Here is a 12930-nt window from a genome sequence, read left to right on the forward strand (position 1 = left end):
ATATTATTTCAGAGTTATTTATGTATTTATCTTGTATTTTGAAGGATTATTGTATTGGCTTCATTCTTAAGTCTTTATATCTGGATCTCACAGCCTTTTTATTCTTTTGTGTTTTTTGGGGTTTTTTTTTTGTTTGTTTTTAGATCTTTGGAATTTACAGTGGTTCTTGTAAAGTCAAAATTGATAATGTGTGGGGTATAATTTCTTAATTGTTGTTTTAATATTTCCTTGTTCCATATCCTTCTAGGACTCCTGAATTGTCAGGTTGCTAGGCATATCGTTGCATCCTTGATGGATACAACTACGCCAGGGGGAGGAGTGCACTTCCAATGACGTTGGATGGGAGTCCTGAGAAGGATGCGTTGTCCATTAAGGGTCCATTGCATGTCTAAAGGCTGTTCTAGCTTGGTTAAGTAGAAGCTATTTTTTCCTTAAAAAAAAAAAAGTCACTTCTTTTCTCTGTATGCCAAGCAACGCAAATTTAGTTTATTAAATCTAATCAGACTAGCACTGATGAACACTGTACACAATCAAATAAAGATTCTCAAGTTTGTGAATTTCCCTTAAAGAGAACCGCTGCTCAACTCCACCAACTGGAAGCTGCCTCCCATTTTATAGAAGCACCATCTAGTTGTCATGTACCCTTTCCTAAGGCTCCCTTCTCATCATTGTTGATTACCAAGATGTTTTTTTGCCTAAATAGGAGCTTTCTGCTTTTCATAATCAGCCGTCTCTTCCCTGATTCACCCAGCATTGCCACAATCTACTGCTGAGCAAATCAGGATGCTGTCATGGTAGCAACTGCTTAAAATGTCACTAAAATATGTAAGAGCCTGTATGGGAAGGACATATCAGAAGTGACTTATTTTTTTTGTCTTTCTCATTTGTAAAATGGAAGCTGAGGTGCGAAAGGATAGGGCCAGAAACCATGAGTGCATCATTATAAAAGATAAATGCATACAGTGAATTCTTGCTATTTTACCCTCTGATTGGGTTTGGGCAATTCAACATGCTTCTCTATTGCCTGGCAGTATTTGCATATGTCAGTACAGACAATTTTGACATTTGGAGTATTATTGCATTTAGAAATATTGGCGGTGTCCTAGGTATGGGTATGTGGACAGTTTTTATGATCCTTTCCAATGGTTGGGATCACTTCTTGACCTTGCCTTCAGGTTCCTGTCCTTCATAGGCTAGTTCCATTCAGGAACAATGTCTCTGGGACCTCATTGCTGCAGATGACACAAAATTTATTTCAGTAAAGATGTTTTAACCAGCTGTTCTCAGTATAAAAGCATAGAGTGACTGTCTTTGGTTCCTAGGGCTTTTGAGGTGACTGGCTGTGGTAGAAAGCATCTTGGGTCTGAATTCTGGTTTTGCTGCTTACTTGCTCTTTAACTTGTTCAATCATTAAATCCTCCTGTGCTTGCTGAGCTTTCCCTCCAACGGGAGAATGGTAAGACCCAGCTTACATGCTGATTGTGGGAATCAGTGAGAGAAAGGACATAGTAAGAACTCAATAAATTCTAGTTAAATGTAATTAAATCATGAAAAGAGCATTCAACAGATGCTCACTTATATGTCTCACTTAGGATTTACTGAAAGAGAACCTCATAGGTCTGGGAATTTCATATTCTCTGGGCGTATCCAAGTTCAGATCCACTGAGACGTCTTAAGCTAGCCATGAGGTGACCTGAACTCTGTTCTAGCTGACAGTGTGACTTTGGGCAGCTCTGCATGCCTTCTGGGCCTCAATTTCCTTGTGTCTCAAATAAAGACATTGGACGAGGTTACTAGTCTCTAGACTTTGATTTTCAGAAACATGGACATATATCCCTTCATACATGGACAAGAGTGCAATAGAACAATCTACAAAGATATGCGGCTGGAATTTCGTTCCTTCCAATAAAATTCAGAGCAGTGACCTTTTAGGGCTTTGTGGCAAAAATAAGCTCATAATTATGTTAGAGACCAGCGTGATCAGTTGAGGGAAGTCAATGCTCACACCAGGAATGTGGGAAAAGATTGTATCAGAGTCCATTGAAAAAGATTTTCTAGAGAAACTTGAATCAAAAACCATTTAGGAAAACTATGACTCGAAGGACTGTAGGAATGATGTTAAAAGCTCACAATACTGCTTTGATTTGAGTAAACAGTGTGTTCTCGAGGCATGCAGAGAACTGGGTGGGGACACAGGAATGACACCATACGGGGTATGAGATTTTGCTGTACAGAACCTTGAACCTGACTCATTGGGCAGCTGCTATGTCTCAGGGATCTTTAGGGCAAATGACAGCATTATCACAACAGGCGGTGATCAAAGACAGGTTGCACAGTGGCTGTACAAACACGTGTCCACCACAAGCAACTGGAAGATTCCAGGAAGAGATAACGAATTCCTGGAGAAAGGGAGTGATTGAACCCTGTGATGGTGCGAATATGTAGAAACGAGGGGCAACGTGCAGGGCTGAGCGTTGAGTTAGATGGTTATGCTGACCACCGCAGGGCGGGCGTCAGCGTTGGGAGGACACGGGGCTGCGGCAGCTGACACTGAGTTCGAGTTTGACCCATTTTCAGTTCTCTTCTTCAGCCGAGCTGTATCACTTAACCTACACGTTTCTTAGAATAAATAGTAAGACAAGTGTTGTAGCAAAGCCCTCCTTAGACATGAGGACCTTAGTAATTAGCAGTGAGAAATACCAGATTTCTAGGTGACATTTCAGTGAGGTTTTTTTGAAGAAAATCTTATTGTAAAAATTATTCCTCAAAGCTTACAAGGTAATTGGTTCTGGATATTCTGTTCATCTTTTTTAAAATATGGCAGCAGATTTTTAAGACTTCTTCCTGTATCATATTTTTAAATCTGGTATTAGGAAAAGCCCTTTTATTACAAAACCAATTATGTTTTTATTTTATTTACAGCAGGAGGCAGCGTGTTAGCATTTAGCGTCATTTTCTAGCAATCTCTAATTTTAGTAGCAGTATAAAATATAGTAAACTATTTCAATGTAATTTATACTGCAGAGAGAATTACATGAATTTACTAAAACTCCAAATGATAATTTAATAGCATGATTCTCTTATCAATAATTGTTAGCGACAGTTCTTTCTATATGAAAACAATAGAATTTGGTTGCAATTCTTTGTTTTTGTTGGTTTGTTTGCCTTTTGCTTTCCCCGTTCATTGGCAAGTGCATGTTTTGCCATCGTTCTTTACCGTGGGGATGTGTACGGCTCATCTGGCAGACGGCAGTGAGCTCATTTGTAACGCGTCGTAGTAAGACCCATTGAGCAGGTTACTTGAGATTACTTGAGCGGGGTGAAAGCATTGCTCCATCCTTTATGGAGAAAGCCATATGTTTAAGGAATGTTACAGTCAATTCTACTCGGAGAGGTCAAGGCTCAGCCGCTCTTCTTTCTGGAAAGTCTCCAGTGGTGCGTTGGCATTTTTCTCAGCGTACCTTCTCTCTCCACGCAGCAGGTCCTCTAAAGCAACTTTTCTCTTCCTTATCATTTTTTTCTCAAGCTGTTTTTTAAATCTCTATTTTGGAAAAAGGGTCAGGGACTGGTCTGGTGGCATGGTAGTTGAGTTCAAGTGCCCCGCTTCAGTGGCCCATGGTTGGCGGGTTGGGATCCCGGGTGCAGAGCTACACACTGCCCCTCAAGCCAGGCTGTGGCAGTGTCCCACATACAAAATAGAGGAAGATGGGCACAGATGTTAACTCAGGGCCAATCTTCCTCACCAAAAAAAAGGTCATTCTTCTATGTTGTGACTATGATATGACTAGTAAACTCTTCCCAAGATGGTGGGGTAGGCGACCACTTTCTATTTCAGTGTCACACCCACTGGGTGGTGGAGTTTTCTTTTTGAACATGTGTATGGGTTAGTCAGAAGGCAGCTCATCACACTGATTCTCTGCTGAGAATGGGTTTGCTTCCTGGATATTTTTTTCAGCTGCACTGTTCCTTTGAAGACCCATTTGAAATTCATCTGTGGCTTTTAAAAGATAATAAAATAAATGTAATTGATGTCTTCCAAGTTTTTAAGCATCTCGCCATTAAATGATTATCTTTGTAGGTCGATTACTGATTTCAGCTATGAAACTGACTTTGCAAGTACATGGGTAGCTGAAATTTTTCAGTGACCTCCCCTGCTTTTCAGGAAGAATTAAGCAACTTTAAACTAAGAAGGACACTAGAATATATGGGCAATTAGAGTGGATGAGGGTATAGTTACTTTCTTTTCTTTTTATGTTCTGGAAGGGTTGGTATACTTTTTTTTACTTACAGTCTTTATTTCGCTCTGTCAAAAAATTACAGCAGAGGGATTCATTTTTACCCCAATTATAAAGTAAAATGCTGTGATTTTTAGTATGCTTTAAAGTAATCACATAATTTATTAACTAAAGCAGACATTAAGAGAAATGTCCAGGGCCAGCCCGGTGGCGCCACAGTTAAGTTCGCACGTTCCGCTTCGGTGGCCCGGGGTTCACCAGTTCGGATCCCGGGTGGGGACATGGCACTGCTTGGCACGCCATGCTGTGGTAGGTGTCCCACATATAACGTGAAGGAAGATAGGCATGGATGTTAGCTCAGGGCCAGTCTTCCTCAGCCAAAAGAGGAGGATTGGCAGCAGTTAGCTCAGGGCTAATCTTCCAAAAAACAAAAGAGAAATGTCCGAATGCCAACCTATCAACGTTTTATCTAGGATTTCTTTACTGTTTCATGCGTTAATCTTGAATCTATAATTTAAAAAGGAAAATGTATTATAAGTTTGATAATATATTTACAAATAATAAAATAGTATATTCTGAAGATTAGGGAGTGGTCTAGGAAAATAATATTTTGATACCAAATAGAATGAGAGAAAATGCAGCTCTTCAGTGTGAGTCAGGGTTTACTCTTTTTTTTTTTTTCCTTTTATTCATGTACTTAAGGTAAAAAGCTGAAAGTGGTGGACTGAGAAATAAAACTAAAAGTTTCTTCACAAAGTAGGACCCAGACCTTTTTAAAAAAGATTTTAACATAGCTAATTAAATTCAAGGTTACGTTTGGGGCTGAAAATATCTAAACTATTTTAAAACATGGAAAAAATCAACCGATCTCAATTTTTCCCTGTTATTAACTCAAAGGGCAGATACATATGATCTTCCTGCAGGATTAAACTGTGCCTTTTGGTACAGACAGACAACATGTCTTGTGTCATTGTGTAGTCTTTCTCAAATATCATACAGGGTCGAATGGATGTAACCTAGAATGTCAACCAGAACAGCCGTCTTTAAAAACAAACAAAACAGATGAATATGGCAGCTTTGTATCATTGGAAGGACATTTATGAACTGAAAAACTAAATGGTTAAAATGATTTGCCTTTAAGAGTACCAAATTATAAGTAAATAACACATATTAAGACTTGAACTTATACTTTTCTTGAAGTTAGAATTGAATACATTTTATATTTCTAGATGCCTCAGTGTTGCAGAATTTTCAGGATGGGAAATCAGATGGACTTTAAATACTGTCTATGGGCTGATGACACTTAAGTTAATCTGGATTGTCTAGCACTCTCCTCTCCCCAGAACTCCTTATCGATAATATTTCTGTAGAAGGAATGAACATTATGTTTTAGATGTTGGCTCCTAGTATCAGTTTTTTATGTTTGCTCTTTCATTCGTTCATTCTATAAAGTCAATCATTATGCTTAATTCTTAGGCATTATTGATATGTTGACAAAAATAACGAAAGTCTTTTCTTTTTAATGCTTTGTATTCATTAGTTTTAAAAGACTCATATATATTTTATCCCTTGTGAGAAGTGGTCAGATTCTGGACTTATGTTCTTGGGGATTCTTCTTTTTTCTTTTTTCTCTTGTGCGATTGCAATGGTCTTCCAATTTCCAGATAGGATTAAGTTCTAAGGATAGATTTGTACAGACGCTAACTTTACAGCCAGTCTAGATTGCTATCTAGTAATATACATAATTTTTGAAGGAATAGTGGTGGTGGTATTTTAACTTTTCTCTATTTGAACATTTAAGAATGCTTTTTCTCCGTATTTATAAGGCCCCTTGCAACATAGTGTCACTTTAGTTAACACAGGAGATGTTCCCACATACACTTCATGTGTAGACCAGTATTTGACGTAAGATTCGTATTAATGAAAGAATGACCTATGCTACCAACCAAGCCATTACCTGAAACAGTTTTTTGTCTTTCATATCAACGTTGGTCCTCCACCTGTGCCCCCCTCTTTTTCAGTATGGTTGTCACCATAAGCCAGATTCCTACTTTGTCCTCAGAAAGGAGTGGTTAATATGTTTTGTATATTTATGAATGCTGAGTTGAGTAACTGTCTGTAAAAGATTTCTTTTTTGAAACATCTGGTGACCAAATCACTACAGATGAATATTATTTGAGGGTATGTAGCCCAGACATTCCAGGCAACGTGGTCTTTTATAGAGAAAAGTAACAGAGTGAGAAAAATAACTGATACCAAGTCTGAGGTTTCTCAGATATTTTGGATGCCAAAAGAGAATAATGTTTGTGTTTTGTTAGAGAGCCTGGAGTTCAGTACCCATCTGTAGGCGTTTTTGCGGACTATTTTTGAATTATTCGTTTGTGTCTTGTGCTTGTTTTTGATCAGATATAGATTTCCAAGCATTCGGCAACTGCTTTTCATCAGATGTAGGAATAATATTTGATGAGAATGCCTTAAAGCTTTCAATTTAATAAGCTCAAAGTATCATAGCAGTGTAAATTATCTTTTGTACTTTAAACCTTTCAAACATGGTTTTGTTTGTCAGTTTTTAAACTATGATGAATGTTTCCAATAAACCTGACAGTGAAAATAAAGAGTAGTTGTTTTGGAGAGATTATTAAATAAATGATTTTGGATTATCATTCTTTAGTCCTAAGAAAAACCAACTTCAATGCAGATTTTTATCCTCTGGCATCTGAAGTCTTCGGCACTCAGTCCTGTACATTTATTAATTGTTTAATAAGAATGAACTGCAAGGTTTTTGTTGTTATTATTTATTTTTGTTTTGTCGAAAGAAAAATGGATATTGAGGTCATTTTCCAAAAAGAGTTTTCTCTGGAAAGTTCTAATTAAAAATGAATAAAGTAAGCTCATTGAAATATTAATACCAGGCAAAACTCTAGTGAACTGCAGGAGGCATTTTTGGCTCTCATTTTGAGGAAGCCCACATTTCATTGAGTACACGTGTCTTTATCACAAAAGAAGGAAAACTCATTTTGTATATATTGACAAGTTAGAATTTTTTGTTATCAACAGGTTTGGCAAACATCGAAAAGATGACAAGATTGAGAAAACGGGTAAAATAAAAATACAGGACTCCCTCACGTCAGAAGAGGAGAGAATACGAATGAAGCAGGAGCAGGAGAGGTAGACTTCAGTTATTTGATTAACCCTCACAAGACAGAGGTTCTTCTTTTTTCTTTCTACTTTTTTTTTTAACGTAAAGAATTTGCATTCGATTGGTTATTTTTTCTGTGTCATTCCAAATACTGATGGTTGTGGGGTGAATATAATGTAAAGAAAGATTAAAAGGAAGAAACTCATATTTATTTGAGGTATTAAAGTGAACTTTAATGGTTTTAGTTAAAATCTTTGCATAGAAGATAGTAGGACATGTTAGATGAATAAATAACTGTTAATACTGAATTTATGATCACTTTTAAAATCACAAAGAAATATTTAAAATTCTGTCTCATTCATCTATGAGTATGTGGTATATTATCATAACTTTTAAGAAATGCTCATCTGGAAATAAAGCTATTTGAATTTTTACGTCTCAATTAGAATATTTTGATTAAAATAAGAATTGGTGGGGCTGTTAGTTTTTTACTACATTGTTTTCCTTTCATACCTGATGTTTATTTCTTTTTTCCCTTCTGTTTCACTATCTTCACATTTTGTGTCATTTCTACTTAAATTTTATTCCATCTCTTGTACAAAGATTATCTATTGTTGAATCTTTCCATGTCAAGAACCCAAAGACCAATGAAATGAATGAAGAGTTACTTTAAGCAGACGCTTGAAAACCGTGATTAGAATTGTTCTGGTTATGCTCCCCGAGGATGGGAGAGCCGTCTCACACTTTCATTATTGGAGTTTACAGGCTCAGCGAGCTCCTCTGTATCATCAGATTTCATTTCAGAGCTGCCACAGCAAGAGCTACGGTGCCTGTTTTGCTTTGAATAATCTGGAGTTTAAGTGAGTTTCTTGAGCCTTGGTCGAGGTTATAAAGCTCAATGTAACCCTAGCCTAGTCCATAACTAGGATGATAGCCCAGCATCTTTAAGACCAAGTCTACTCTTCTTACCACAATTCTAGAGTCGGGCACTTTCAGTCTTATCAGTAAATGAAAGAACTAGAAAGAGTATCCCACAACAGCTTGCTTTAAAAGTGATTGTTTGGACATATTTCCGTTCGTCTAATATGTCTCTGCCTTTGCAGTATGCTTACTCTGATTCTCTCTAGCTTTTCAGAGTATAAAATAACGTAAGTGGGAAAAATATGGACTTTTAATTTATGATGAAAATCTGGGTTTAGTCTTCTAGTTCTTCTCCAGTTTTTATTTTTTAAAAATCATTCCATCTCTCTTGCTTTCTAGGATTCTCTCTAATCCTTACCAATTTTGGGATCCCCAAACTTATTACTAAATCAGTATTTTTAGGCCAGGGTGCACAGAGTTCCTTAGTGAGTGTGGTATGCCATTTAATTGCTCAGTAGTATAACTTTTTATCCTAAAGGACTTTCTTTAGTCCCTCAAGGAAGAGTCTATACCAGGTAAATGGGTGAACTCAGGTTTATCCACAGGAATATGCGATTTAGTTAGAGAGCAATCTGAGCAATAGAAAGAAATATTGTACCTTTCCCCTATCTTGATGCCAGCTAAAGGGGCTTCATTAATCCTGTATCACTTTTCATATTCTAAGTATTCCTTCTTTGCAGTTTAAAATGACTGCTGTGTTTCAGTGCAGAATTCTCAACATTTTCCAAAATACTTCTATAATGCATAGTCAAATATTTCGAGCCAAACAATAATTTTTACATAATGGTTTCACTGTATTACTAATTTGCGTAACGAACAGTTCGCTTCTCAGTTTGGCTTTTAATCTCCATTTTTGTACCTCTAATGATGCAATACTTCTGGGAACTAGGTTGGTCATAATGAATTTACAATGTACAGGAGGCCTAGACTAAAAATCTTTTAGGGTCAAGGAACAAGTGAATGATCCATTAAAAAAATCAATTAGCTTCATAATTTAGAAAAACTATTATACTCTGACTTTGTATTTCAATAACAATTTTTGCAAGTACGTTTTATTTAAACTTGTGGATCTTGTAATAGAGCATGTGAATGCATGAGACTTATTGAATTATATAATGGACCGTGTTGTATGTTTGTTATTTTGGTAGAGCAAGCCTTCTCTTGTATGTCCTGCTTTCTATTCTGTCTGTTGGCAATGGTAAGGCTCGTTTTTAGAATGGAAACTGCGACTTCTCTGGGAAGAATTTGATTGGAGGAATAGATAAAAATAAAGAACCCACTGCTTATGTTCTCATGACAGTGTTTACTTCCCTGCTCATTAGTCGTGAAGCATCTCCTATAACATTATTTACCACTGTAGCTATTTGAGTTCTGAAAAGTATTTTGGCTGATTCTATATAAAAATAGAAAACTTGACATTCCTTAGTTATTAGTTATGATGTGTCCACATACCAAAATCTTTTTGTCCATACACATCCATGAAGTCTGAGTGTTACTCAAGATATAAATATCAAAAAATGGAAAGAGCAATGAGTATAATTTAAAATGTTTTCCCTTGCATGTTAAGATCTATTTAGATAGTGAAAGTAAATTAGGTTCTTCTGAGATTAAACTTGACTTCTTGTTAACTTTCCCCCCTTTCCTTCCACTTGCTACCATTGTGGGGGGTGGGGTCTCCACACATGAGAAATGGATGAGGAAGATCGCTTCGGTGGTCTGTCTTCTGGCTCCACTAGCCCTGCCCTGCCACAGACTTGAGCCTGCTGGCCTCAGGTCTCTTCTTGAGAAGTGGGGAGTCTGGGGATGACACCAAGGGTGAAGTCAGCCGGTCCTGGGTTGTGCTATTGTGACCTCTAGCTCTGAGCTCAGAACCTAGCTCCCAAAGCCTTTCAGAGATGCTGTTGACCACACTGGGGAGAGGCGAGGAGGCTAGGCAAAGCAATTGGTATTTGGAGTTGAGGTGTGAATTTAGCGCTTGCTGCCTTTTACTGGTTTCTCTTTCAGGCGTGCCTAGGAACACAGCCCCTGTTGGCTCATTTCCGCTATATGAAAGGATTGGGCTCTTTCCTTACCCTAAAGAGAACACCTTCGATTAAGTGATCTATGTAACTGCAGGTCCAGTTAGCTTCCATCAGGAGGCACACTGATGGATTTCTCTGTTGACCAAGAGTCGGAAGTAATGTTTTGGCTTTCTACTGTGTTTCTGCCCTGGTGATATCCTTGTTTATGTCTTAATGGTTGGTATATAAACAGTGGGATGTGGGGTTTCCCAAACAGCGTTCAGCAGTAGAAGAAGAGTTCCACATGCAAATATTTCTGAGAAACACTTGGATGACCCAATTTATGCGTGTTTCTTTACTCCATCATTTCTCAAAACCCTAATTATGTTAAAGTACCTAGTGAGTCACCAAGATAAGAATAGAGACTCATCATGTCCTCACTTATTTATTCACAGAACATCTCTTTCATTTTTTATTTTTCATAAAATACTAACATCTCTCAGAATTCAGTCATTTGAGAAATACTGATGGCAAGCAAAGACCATTGGCTCCTGGTTCAACCATATCCACCCCCTTACTCATCTCACTGGCTGTAGAAATCAGTCGATCAGTTCCTAGGGCCATGAGCAGGTTTAGAGCCAGTGTCGTAACCTGCCTCTACTATATGGTTTCTGTTTTGTGTGCTTAGGAATCTTATTCCTATTCCATTTTCTCTTTCCCACATTTCTCACCTGTTTAAAACATAAAACTTTTAAAGGCTAATTCTAAATTTATTCTAATTCTAAATCTACAGAAAATTTGGAAAAAACCCCCATAAAATTAAAATAGGAAAACAAAAATTTATTTGTAATATTGCCACTGTAAACATGGTGGTCTGTGCTGTTCTAATTTTTTTTCCTATAAAATATGTATTTCCACACATACGTATTTTTAAAAGTTAGCATCTATTTTCATTTTGATTTGTTTTGCATTTTGATACATTCTCAGAAAATCATGGTAAATGTTTTCTAGAACAAGGTCAAGTGTATATGAACAGATGGATGGATGAGAAAGAAGGACAGAAAGAAGGAAAGAAGGTTTGAAAGATAAACTATTAGTTGTACTACCTGGCCAAATTCCCTCACTATCAAATAATATCTACCGCATATGTTATTCAGTCTATTAAAGGAGATTTATAATATTAACTGGCCGCATTTTGTAGTTACTCAGCAAAAGATACCGATTATGTTATTATTATCTATACCTACATAGTAGGTTATGCTTGGAAGAATTTTCAAGGGGACTGAATGCGTGTAGTGGGTACATGAATAAGTTAATGAATTTCTTATGAAATCCTCCCAGTATTCAAAGGGTATTCTTAAATCTGCTAAGGAAATGTATGCCTTGGAACGTTCCATTATTCAAGGTGATAGTCACCCTTCAAAGCTTTGTGTTTTCAGTAGTAGGCCATTGAACTGTGTGTGTCTGTAGGTGGTACACGACCAGTTTGTGGTGCGTCATTTTGCAAGTTTTTGTGGCATTTCTGCGTATGGTTGCCATTCACTGGTGTTTCTCCTTTTGATTTTACCAACTGTTCCCATTGTCTACTTTGAGTAATTACTTGAAATTTCGATAAACTTTTTTGTGGTCTTAGTTGGTAACATCCTTTTCAGCAGCTGATATATGTTTGTTTACTTTATGCAGAAATTAATCGTTTTATTATATGTCTTATAATGTAGTAGTAAAGCTTGTTTGAAGTATATGAATAAAGAGAGAAATTACAGGAGGAGCAATCTATATAGCAATAATAGATGCGTCATTCCCTGTGCATCTGAAAGAAAGAAGAGAAAAAGAGTTTTCACTCATTTGGCTTAAAACTTAGTGTTCAGGTTCTCAGAATTCTGACATGAGAACCCGGATAAGCCCGATAACCTGGATAACCTTTGCATTTAGGTCACATAGTGTCATTCAAACAAAGCTTGACTTTTAAAAATTAACCTTTTGATGGAAAATATATATGTCTCTATCCTGTAGCAGAGTTTTTCATATTTTCTCTGACCTCTTGAATCCTTCAGAAAAGTCAACTCTAGTTAATGAGATTAGTTTCATCAGCCATTTCTTTAAATATATTTATCGTACAGGTGAACAAAAATATTTAAGAGTCTATTAACTTGCTTTATGGAAGTTCACCACTTAGACTGATGCTTGGGCAGGTTAAGCCTTGGGCATGTATATATTTGGAGCTGATTGTGCTGACAGTCTGTAACTGAAGTAGGAGAATGCAGTTCTGTTTTTCATGAGAGCTGTGTTGGGTGTATTTGGCATTGTAGCATATCTCTTTGAGCTGGAAAAAATTGTAGATGCTCTGATTCTTGTAAAAGCCCACATGTGGGGCCGGCCCGGTGGCGCAGTGGTTAAGTTCGCACGTTCTGCTTCTCAGCGGCCCGGGGTTCACTGGTTCGGATCCCGGGTGCGGACGTGGCACTGCTTGGCACGCCATGCTGTGGTAGGCATATAAAGTAGAGGAAGATGGGCACGATGTTAGCTCAGGGCCAGTCTTCCTCAGCAAAAGGAGGGGGACTGGCAGTAGTTAGCTCAGGGCTAATCTTCCTCAAAAAAAAAAAAAAAAGCCCTGGGGCTGGCCCCGTGGCCGAGT

At 37.5% G+C, this 12930-nt stretch overlaps 1 protein-coding gene across 47 annotated transcripts in view; it reads left to right on the top strand.

Annotated features, from left to right (window-relative positions):
• The window catches only part of PARD3 (par-3 family cell polarity regulator), a 614383-nt gene that overhangs the window by 449804 nt on the left and 151649 nt on the right, over positions 1-12930 (top strand). For 39 of the 47 annotated variants that reach the window (XM_070601674.1, XM_070601671.1, XM_070601678.1 and 36 more), the window contains one exon: positions 7293-7403. The exons of the other annotated variants lie outside the window; for them this stretch is intronic. In XM_070601674.1, the coding sequence (XP_070457775.1) occupies positions 7293-7403 (111 nt within the window). The remainder of the gene's footprint in view (positions 1-7292; positions 7404-12930) is intronic. 47 annotated transcript variants of the gene reach the window in all.

This window comes from Equus przewalskii, chromosome 30 (genome assembly GCF_037783145.1).
Source record: "Equus przewalskii isolate Varuska chromosome 30, EquPr2, whole genome shotgun sequence".
Classification (NCBI taxonomy): domain Eukaryota; kingdom Metazoa; phylum Chordata; class Mammalia; order Perissodactyla; family Equidae; genus Equus; species Equus przewalskii.